The 11599-nt window shown below is 41.7% G+C and overlaps 1 protein-coding gene across 1 annotated transcript; it reads left to right on the top strand.

Moving 5' to 3' along the window:
* The first annotated feature begins 9992 nt into the window (after positions 1–9992).
* LOC141042831 (uncharacterized) lies at positions 9993–10385 on the top strand. Its single transcript, XM_073511727.1, has one exon. It carries the CDS (start codon positions 9993–9995, stop codon positions 10383–10385), a length of 393 nt encoding a protein of 130 aa, XP_073367828.1.
* Positions 10386–11599: the final 1214 nt, after the last annotated feature.

Below are 11599 nucleotides of genomic sequence, written 5' to 3'. Positions count from 1 at the left end.
GAGGTCCTACTTCAATGTGTCAACCGAAGTGAAGCCGACAAGATCCTACAGGAGATGCATCATGGAGTCTGCGGCGGGCACCAAGGAGGGGCCAAGATGTATCATCGTATACGTCTAGCAGGATACTACTGGCCCGACATTATGGCAGACTGCCTTCGGGTGGCTAGATCGTGCCACAATTGTCAAGTTCATGGTGATTTCAAGCACAGGCCGACGGTCCCTCTTCACCCTACCATTACCTCTTGGCCATTTGATGCCTGGGGAATCGACGTCGTCGGCCCTATCGACCCTCCATCTTCTAGGGGCCATCGCTTCATCCTTGGCGCGCCGGACTACTTCTCGAAGTGGGTGGAAGCTGTTCCATTACGGGAGGTGAAGAGTGGCAATGTCATTGATAACCCACAAGTATAGGGGATCGCAACAGTTTTCGAGGGTAGAGTATTCAACCCAAATTTATTGATTCGACACAAGGGGAGCCAAAGAATATTCTCAAGTATTAGCAGTTGAGTTGTCAATTCAACCACACCTGGATAACTTAATATCTGTAGCAAGGTATTTAGTAGCAAAGTAGTATGGAAGTAACGGTAACGGTGGCAAAAGTAACAGTAGCAGTTTTGTAGTAATTGTAACAGTGGCAACGGTAAAGTAACTAAGCAAAAAGCAATATGTGAAAAACTCGTAGGCATTGGATCAGTGATGGAAATTATGTCGGATGCGATTCCTCATGCAATAGTTATAATATAGGGTGACACAGAACTAGCTCCAGTTCATCAATGTAATGTAGGCATGTATTCCGAATATAGTCATACGTGCTTATGGAAAAGAACTTGCAGGACATCTTTTTGTCCTACCCTCCCGTGGCAGCGGGGTCCTATTGGAAACTAAGGTATATTAAGGCCTCCTTTTAATAGAGTATCGGACCAAAGCATTAACACTTAGTGAATACATGAACTCCTCAAACTATGGTCATCACCGGTAAGTATCCCGATTTTTGTCACTTCGGGGTTAACGGATCATAACACATAATAGGTGACTATAGACTTACAAGATAGGATCAAGAAATCACATATATTCATGAAAACATAATAGGTTCAGATCTGAAATCATGGCACTCGGGCCCTAGTGACAAGCATTAAGCATAGCAAAGTCATAGTAACATCAATCTCAGAACATAGTGGATACTAGGGATCAAACCCTAACAAAACTAACTCGATTACATGATAAATCTCATCCAACCCATCACCGTCCTGCAAGCCTATGATGGAATTACTCACTCACAGCGGTGAGCATCATGAAATTGGTGATGGAGGAAGGTTGATGATGACGATGGCGACGAATTCCCCTCTCCGGGGCCCCGAACAGACTCCAGATCAGCCCTCCCGAGAGAGATTAGGGCTTGGCGGCAGCTCCGTATCGTAAAACGCGATGAATCCTTCTCTCTGATTTTTTTCTTCCCGAATGTGAATATATGGAGTTGGAGTTGAGGTTTGTGGAGCACCAGGGGGCCCACGAGGCAGGGGCGCGCGCGAGGGGGGGGGGGGGTGGTAGGCGCACCCCCACCCTCGTGGATAGGGTGTGGGCCCCCTGGCCTTGATTCTTTTGCCAGTATTTTGTATATATTCCAAAAATATTCTCCGTGAAGTTTCAGGTCATTCCAAGAACTTTTATTTCTGCACAAAAATAACACCATGGCAATTCTGCTGAAAACAGCGTCAGTCCGGGTTAGTTCCATTCCAATCATGCAAGTTAGAGTCCAAAACAAGGGCAAAAGTGTTTGGAAAAGTAGATACAATGGAGACGTATCAACTCCCCCAAGCTTAAACCTTTGCTTGTCCTCAAGCAATTGAGTTGATAAACTGAAAGTGATAAAGAAAAACTTTTACAAACTCTGTTTGCTATTGTTGTTGTAAATATGTAAAGCCAGCATTCAAGTTTTCAGCGAATATTATGAACTAACCATATTCACAATAGCATTTAGGTCTCATGTTTACTCATATCAATGGTATAATCAACTAGCGAGCAATAATAATAAATCTCGGATGACAACACTTTCTCAAAACAATCATAATATGATATAACAAGATGGTATCTCGCTAGCCCTTTCTGAGACCGCAAAACATAAATGCAGAGCACCTCTGAAGATCAAGGACTAACTAAACATTGTAATTCATGGTAAAAGAGATCCAGTCATACTCAATATAAACTAATAATAATGTATGCAAATGACAGCAGTGCTCTCCAGCAGGTGCTTTTTAATAAGAGGATGATGACTCAGCATAAAAGTAAATAGATAGGCCCTTCGCAGAGGGAAGCAGGGATTTGTAGAGGTGCCAGAGCTCAATTTTGAAACTGAGATAAATAATATTTTGAGCGGCAAACTTTCATTGTCAACATCGCAACCGAGAGATCTCGATATCTTCCATGCTACACACATTATAGGCAGTTCCCAAACAGAATGTTAAAGTTTATACTCCCACACCACCAACAAGCATCAATCCATGGCTGGCCCGAAACAACGGGTGCCTCCAACTAACAACAGTCCTGGGGGAGTTTTGTTTGCAATTATTTTGATTTGATTTGAGCATGGGACTGGGCATCCCGGTTACCAGCCATTTTCTCGTGAGTGAGGAGCGGAGTCCACTCCTCTTGAGAATAACCCGCCTAGTATGGAGGATACAGACAACCCTAGTTGATACATCAGCTATTCGAGCATACAAAACAGAATTTCATTTGAAGGTTTAGAGTTTGGCACATACAAATTTACTTGGAACGGCAGGTAGATACCACATATAGGAAGGTATGGTGGACTCATGTGGAATAACTTTGGGGTTTATGGAAGTGGATGCACAAGCAGTATTCCCGCTTAGTACAAGTGAAGGCTAGAAAAAGACTGGGAAGCGACCAACTAGAGAGTGACAATAGTCATGAACATGCATTGAAATTAATAAACATTGAGTGCAAGCATGATTAGGATATAATCCACCATGAACATAAATATCGTGGAGGCTATGTTGATTTTGTGTCAACTACATGCGTGAACATGTGCCAAGTCAAGTCACTCGAATCGTCCAAAGGAGGACACCACCCTATCATACCACATCACAACCATTTTAATAGCATGTTGGCACGCAAGGTAAACCATTATAAACTCCTAGCTAATTAAGCATGGCATGAGCAACTATAATCTCTAATTGTCATTGCAAACATGTTTCATTCATAATAGGCTGAATCAGGAACGATGAACTAATCATATTTACAAAAACAAGAGAGGTCGAGTTCATACCAGCTTTTCTCATCTCAATCAGTCCATCATATATCGTCATTATTGTCTTTCACTTGCACGACCGAACGGTGTGGATAATAATAATAGTGCACGTGCATTGGACTAAGCTGGAATCTGCAAGCATTTAATACAAGGGAGAAGACAAGGTAATATGGGCTCTTGGTTAAATCAACAATAATGCATATAAGAGCCACTTCAACATTTTCAACATAGTCTTCTCCTCTTGACCCCCAAAGAAAAGAAAAGAAATAAAACTATTTACACGGGAAAGCTCCCAACAAGCAAAAGAAGAACAAGAAATCTTTTTGGGTTTTCCTTTTAATGACTATTACAAGCATGGAAAGTAAACTAGCTAAAGGCTACAACTAATTTTTTTTGATTTTTCTTAAAGTTTTTCAAACACACAAGAAGAAGACTAGAAAAGAAAATAAACTAGCATGGATAATACAATGAAAAAGTATGAGCACCGACAACTAGAATGAGTGTGTGAACATGAAAGTAATGTCGGTGAGAAATACGTACTCCCCCAAGCTTAGGCTTTTGGCCTAAGTTGGTCTATGCCCATGGATCAAAGTGGTCCTCTCCAGTGTACTGAGGAGGATCCTCGGGGTGCCACTAGTTGGCGATCTCCTCCGGATCCCACTGATAAACCGACTGCCGATAAGGGTCAAGGGGTGGCTCCAGCTCAGCCTCTGGAGCAGGTGTCACGCTCAAGTATGCATGAATGGCCTCCGGCAAAATGAGGTACGTGCCTGAAAATATGTCAAACAAAGAGGGCGCACGCAAAGTAATAGTCTCACAATTATTTTTATCAAATATCAAATTATACTTAAGCAGATTCTTTTTGTTTTTAACAATAAAGTCATGTGCTACCGTACTCTTATAATCTAGAAAGACAGGGGGCAACAACTTTTCTTCTTTCTCATAATGCCTAATAGGTATATTAAAGTGTGCAGCAAGGCGCGAAGCAAAGATGCCATCGAAGATAGGGCCCTTTGTACGGTTCAGACTTAATAGGCAATAATAGCGTCTAAACTGAAAGTTGTATCACGAAACAAGGCATGGCACAAAATAACAATATCAAGGGCACTAAGGTTTCCACTATTCCCACGACCAATTAAGCATCTACTAGCAAATATTGCGAAGTAACGCAGAACAGGAAAATGTATGCTAGTGATTCTTGCATCGGAAACTTTCCTCGTTTCCCCTACAACAATCATATCAATAAACCCTTCCACATCATTATGATGTGGTTCCTCTATGTTGCCCGCAAAGGGTAACTTGCAAACCGCACAAAAATCATAAAGGGACATCTCCCTATACTCATCATATAAATAAAAATCCACCGAAGGTGGTGATCTCCTAGCATGGAAATGAAAATTTTGCACAAAAATATTAGTGAGTAGGAGATACTGTTCGCGCTGGTCGCGGAGGAAGTCAGTGAGGCCGCATTCTCAGCCAAATAATAAAAATCATCATGAATCCCGACTGTTCTCAAGAACTCATCACAAGGCCATTCACACGGACGAACTTCCGCGGTGCGAGGAAGATTATATTTGGGCTTCTTATTCTCTTAACTTTGCTTATCCTTCGAGCTTCGGCTCGAAGAGCCCCTCAATAATCTCTTCATCACTTTCTGAAAATTTCTGAATTTTTTAGTGACTCAAAATAAAAGTGAACCAAATTCAACAAAATTGATAGCAACTCCTCCCACAAGTGCCTAGAGACTATATCATGCATTGAAACTACTTGGGACCATATAAATTTGACATGCAAGCTCAAGAACAGGGTCACCTCAGCAGCAAAAAATTGCAATAAATAAAGCACTAGAACAAAAACTAATTGGACCATTGGAGGAGTCACATACCGAAGAACAATCCCCCAAAGCAGTTTTGTGAATGGAGCGTTGAGCAAGGAGATTGAAACTGGCAGTAAGATGAGCTAGAACACGGGTTTGAGCTAGGTGGTGGTTTTTTCGGAGGAAGACGCAGTGTGTGGGTGCTGGAAAAAGTGGAGGGGGCCACGTGGGGTCCACGAGGCAGGGGGGCACGCCCCAGGGGGGTGGACTCGCCCTGGACCCTCGTGGCCAGGTGGTGTGGCCCCCAGGTGTGTTCTCAGTGCCAATAATTCTTAAATATTCTAGAAAAAAATCATATTTCATTTTCGGGACATTTGGAGAACTTTTATTTTCGGGGTATTTTTTTATTACAAGGATAATTCAGAAAACAGACAGAAAATACTAATTTTACTTTATTTAATCTAAATAACAGAAAGTAAAAGGAGGGTACAGAGTGTTGTGCTTTCTAACTTCATCCATCTCATGCTCATCAAAAGGAATCCACTAACAGGGTTGATCAAGTCTTGTTAACAAACTCTTTCCGAATAACATGGAACCAGAGAATTTTCGAATAGCACTAGGTTACCTCAATGGGGATATGCACATCCCCAACAATAAGAATATCATATTTCTTCTTGACACTAGGAAGAGGAAATTCAAAACCTCCAATAATAATCGATGAAGTTTTTCCAATAGAATTGATATTGTGGACTTGAGGTTGTTTCCTCGGAAAGTGTACCATATGCTCATTACCATTAACATGAAAAGTGACATTGCCTTTGTTGCAATCAATAACAGCCCCTGCGGTATTCAAAAAGGGTCTACCAAGGATAATCCACATACTATCGTCCTCGAGAATATCAAGAATAACAAAGTCCGTTAAAATAGTAACGTTTGCAACCACAACAGGCACATCCTCACAAATACCGACAGGTATAGCAGTTGATTTATTGGCCATTTGCAAAGATATTTCAGTAGGTGTCAACTTATTCAAATCAAGTCTACGATATAAAGAGAGAGGCATAACACTAACACCGGCTCCAAGATCACATAAAGCAGTTTTAACATAGTTTCTTTTAATGGAGCATGGTATAGTTGGTACTCCTGGATCTCCAAGTTTCTTTGGTATTCCACCCTTTAAAGTATAATTAGCAAGCATGGTGGAAATTTCAGCTTCCGGTATCTTTCTCTTATTTGTAACAATATCTTTCATGTACTTAGCATAAGGATTCATTTTAAGCATATCAGTCAAACACATACGCAAAAAGATAGGTCTAATCATTTTAGCAAAGCGCTCAAAATCCTCATCATCCTTTTTCTTGGATGGTTTAGGAGGAAAGGGCATGGGTTTCTGAACCCATGGTTCTCTTTCTTCACCGTGTTTCCTAGCAACGAAGTCTCTCTTATCATAACGTTGATTCTTTGATTATGGGTTATCAAGATCAACAACAGGTTCAATATCTACATCATTATTATTGCTAGGTTGAGCATCAACATGAACATCATCATTAACATTATCACTAGGTTCATGTTCATCACCAGATTGTGTTTTAGCATCAAAAATAGGAATATCATTGGGATTCTTAGGTGTGTCAACAACAGGTTCACTAGAAGCATGCAAAGTCCTGTCATTTTTCTTTTTCTTCTTCTTAGGAGGACTAGGTGCATCAACATTAGTTCTCTGAGAATCTTGCTCAATTCTCTTAGGGTGGCCCTCAGGACACAAATGTTCCTGAGTCATTTTACCCCCTCTAGTCATAACTCTAATAGCATTATCATTTTTCTTATTATTTAACTCATTGAGAAAATCATTTTGAGCTTTAAGCACTTGTTCTACTTGAGTGGTAACCATATAAGCATGTTTACTAATGAGTTTAAGTTCACCTTTAACGCTAGACATATAATCACTCAAGTGTTCAATCATATAAGCATTTCGTTTCAATTGTCTACCAACATAAGCATTGAAGTTTTCTTGTTTAACAATAAAATTATCAAACTCATCTAAGCATCGGCTAGCAGACTTATAACGAGGAATATCACCTTCATCAAATCTATAGAGAGAATTTACCTTTACTACCTGTGTCGGGTTATCAAGGCCATGTATTTCTTCGATAGGTGGTAAATTCTTAACATCTTCAGCTTTAATACCCTTTTCTTTCATAGATTTCTTTGCCTCTTGCATATCTTCAGGACTGAGAAATAGAATACCCCTTTTCTTCGGGGTTGGCTTAGGAGTTGGTTCAGGAAGTGTCCAATTATTTTCATTACTCAACATAATATTCAATAGCAATTCATCTTGATCAACAGTTCTTTCCCTGAAAACACAACCAGCACAACTATCTAGGTGGTCTCTGGAAGCATCAGTTAGTCCATTATAAAAGATATCAAGTATTTCATTTTTCTTGAGAGGATGATCAGGCAAAGCATTAAGTAATTGGAGAAGCCTCCCCCAAGTTTGTGGGAGACTCTCTTCTTCAATTTGCACAAAATTATATATTTCCCTTAAAGCAGCTTGTTTCTTATGAGCGGGGAAATATTTAGCAGAGAAGTAATAAATCATATCCTGGGGACTACGCACACAACTAGGATCAAGAGAATTAAACCATGTTTTACATCACCCTTTAATGAGAACGGAAATAGTTTAAGGATATAGTAGTAACGAATTTTTTCCTCATGAGTAAATAGGGTGGCTATATCATTTAATTTAGTAAGATGTGCCACAATAGTTTCAGATTCATAGCCATAAAAAGGGTCACATTCAACCAAAGTAATTATCTCAGGATCGGCAGAGAAATCATAATCCTTATAAGAAATACAGATAGGTGAAGTAGCAAAAGCAGGGTCATATTTCATTCTAGCATTCAAAGATTTTTCTTTCAGCTTAGCTAATAATTTCTTAAGATCATATCTATCATTGCAAGCAAGAAAATCTCTAGCAGTTTGTTCATCCATAAGATAACCCTCAGGCACGACAGGAAATTCATATCTAGGGGGAGAATCTTCATCATCACTTTCATCAAAATTATCAGTTTCAATAATTTCATTCTCTCTAGCCCTAGCAAGTTGTTCATCAAGAAATTCACCTAATGGCACAGTAGTATCAAGCATAGAAGTAGTTTCATCATAAGCATCATGCATAGCAGAAGTGGCATCATCAATAACATGCGACATATCAGAATTAGTAGCAGAAGCAGGTTTAGGCGTCGCAAGCTTGCTCAAAACAGAAGGTGAATCAAGTGCGGTGCTAGATGGCAGTTCCTTACCTCCCCTCTTAGTTGAGGGAAAAATCTTAGTTCTTTCGTCTTTTAAGTTCCTCATAGTGATCAACAAATATAAATCCCAAGTGACTCAAAGAATAGAGCTATGCTCCCCGACAATGGTGCCAGAAAATAGTCTTGATAACCCACAAGTATAGGGGATCGCAACAGTTTTTGAGGGTAGAGTATTCAACCAAAATTTATTGATTCGACACAAGGGGAGTCAAAGAATATTCTCAAGTATTAGCAGTTGAGTTTTCAATTAAACCACACCTGGATAACTTAATATCTGCAGCAAGGTATTTAGTAGCAAAGTAGTATGGAAGTAACGGTAATGGTGGCAAAAGTAGCAGTAGCCGTTTTGTAGCAATTGTAACAGTGGCAACGGTAAAGTAACTAAGCAGAGAGCAATATGTGAAAAGCTCATAGGCATTGGATCAGTGATGGAGAATTATGTCGGATGCGATTCCTCATGCAATAGTTATATATAGGGTGACACAGAACTAGCTCTAGTTCATCAATGTAATGTAGGCATGTATTCCGAATATAGTCATACGTGCTTATGGAAAAGAACTTGCATGACATCTTTTGTCCTACCCTCCCGTGGTAGCGGGGTCCTATTGGAAACTAAGGGATATTAAGGCCTCCTTTTAATAGAGTACCGGACCAAAGCATTAACATTTAGTGAATACATGAACTCCTCAAACTACGGTCATCACCGGTAAATATCCCGATTTTTGTCACTTCGGGGATAACAGATCATAACACATAATAGGTGACTATAGACTTACAAGATAGGATCAAGAACTCACATATATTCATGTAAACATAATAGGTTCAGATCTGAAATCCTAGCACTCGGGCCCTAGTGACAAGCATTAAGCATAGCAAAGTCATAGTAACATCAATCTTAGAACATAGTGGATACTAGGGATCAAACCCTAACAAAACTAACTCGATTACATGATAAATCTCATCCAACCCATCACCGTCCAGCAAGCCTACGATGGAATTACTCACGCACGGTGGTGAGCATCATGAAATTGGTGATGGAGGAAGGTTGATGATGACGATGGCGACGGATTCCCCTCTCAGGAGCCCCGAACGGACTCCAGATCAGCCCTCCCGAGAGAGATTAGGGCTTGGCGACAGGTCCGTATCGTAAAACTCGGTGAATCCTTCTCTCTGATTTTTTCTCCCCAAACGTGAATATATGGAGTTGGAGTTGAGGTCGGTGGAGCACCAGGGGGCCCACGAGGCAGGGGGCGTGCTCCCACCCTCGTGGACAGGGTGTGGGCCCCCTGGCCTTGATTCTTTCTCCAGTATTTTTTATATATTCCAAAAATATACTCCGTGAAGTTTCAGGTCATTCCGAGAACTTCTATTTCTGCACAAAAATAACACCATGGCAATTCTGCTGAAAACTGCGTCAGCCCGGGTTAGTTCCATTCAAATCATGCAAGTTAGAGTCCAAAACAAGGGCAAAAGTGTTTGGAAAAGTAGGTATGATGGAGACGTATCAGTCATCAACTTCCTAGTGCGAAACATCATATATCGCTTTCGGATACCCCATCGGATCACCTCCGACAACGGCAAGGCCTTCAAGTCCAACAAGATGTACAAGTTCACGGAGAAGTACAAGATCAAGTGGAACTACTCCACCGGCTACTACCCTCAAGCTAACGGCGTGATCGAAGCTTTCAACAAGACGCTCGGCAAGATACTCAAGAAGACGGTGACAAGGAATCGGAGAGACTGGCATGATCGTCTCTTCGAGTCCTTATGGGTGTACCGTGTCAGAGTCCGTACCCCAACACAGGTGACTCTGTTTTCTCTCGTTTACGGGAGTGAGGTGGTCCTACCACTCGAGGTCCAGCTACCCTCTTTGAGGGTGGCTATCCAAGATGAGATCGCCCAAGATAAAAAGGTACAACTGCGGTTTCAGGAGCTCGACGCCCTTCAAGAGGGGCGACTTAATGCCCTACAAAACCTGGAGCTTTACCGCTAGAATATGGTGAGAGCTTACGACAAGCTCGTCAAGCAAAGCGTCTTCCAAAAAGGCGAGCTGGTTCTCGTGCTCAGGCGAGCCATTGTCATGACGCACAAGATGAAGGGCAAGTTCGAGCCAAAGTGGGAAGGGCCATACGTCATCGAGCAAGACTACGACGGGGGAGCATACCAGCTTATCGATTCCCAAGGAGTCCGACCTATGCTCCCAATCAACGGAAGGTTCCTCAAAAATTATTTTTCTTAAAATGTTGCCTCTTTTGTTGCCTTTCGGATTGTTATTGGGGAAACTTTTTCTGTGGGCTATCGGATCCATGGTGCTTTCTCCTTTGCATTTCCTGGATATATCTAGTTTCCCCCAATTTTTACTGACTAAGTCCAACAAAAAAATGGCTTTCCCCTATCGCACTACGCTGTTGGTTGAAGTTTTGGCTACCCTAGGAATTGTTGGAGGGCGGCACAATGTGTTGATTTGCAGGTGGAGCGGCTCACCCACAATGCACGACACGTACCAGGTGTATGCTTCCGGAGGTAGCGGAGATGATTACTTGGGCACTTTTGAGTATTGAGACCCGCGCTCTTCATGTTTCCCGGCATGCCTTGTGTTCACAGAGGCTCGCACTCCAGGGAACACTATAGGAAAAGATTATGGAGGGCTGACTGACCCAACACAAGTTGGTTTGGTGCGTAGTCACATGGCAACCCTGGGGTGCGCCACCAGAAGCCCCAGATAAAGTGCTAGAGGGTTTTTTCTAGTCCACAGAGGTGAACACAAAAAATCCTGAAAGAAATAGTCCTCAAGAAGTTCGAGCCGAATGTCAAAACAAGTCCATGAAGTCCGAGTCCAATCAATCATCCGCGTGAGCAATCAAGATGAATTCCAAATGTCCAAGAAGCAAATTCAAGAAAGAAAATCCCAACAGTCCAAGAAGCAATCAAGCAGTCCCAAGCAGTAAGGAACCCACTGGAAGGAAGGCGGGATGTAGCTGTTCACCACCCCTCAATATGCATGAAGAAAAATCGCCAAGCCATTGTCCCAAAACCATTTGCCCTAAACCTATCATACCTAAGTCTCTAGGTTCATGAGGCGTGTGCAGGGGGCATGTTGAGCTGTGAGAGCCCTCGGTATGATGATGGGCTAGAGTATGGATTTCTGTTGCCTCTCGGAAGCATCCCGAAACACGGCGTCTTCCTACACGTACACCGAAACTTATT

Source organism: Aegilops tauschii, chromosome 3 (assembly GCF_002575655.3).
Source record: "Aegilops tauschii subsp. strangulata cultivar AL8/78 chromosome 3, Aet v6.0, whole genome shotgun sequence".
NCBI classification, from domain to species: Eukaryota; Viridiplantae; Streptophyta; class Magnoliopsida; order Poales; family Poaceae; genus Aegilops; species Aegilops tauschii.
This window is presented reverse-complemented; position numbering and strand designations above follow the sequence as displayed.

Coding starts and splice junctions, on each gene's coding strand:
- LOC141042831 (XM_073511727.1), top strand. CDS start 9,993: ATGTACAAGTTCACGGAGAAGTACAAGATCAAGTGGAACTACTCCACC.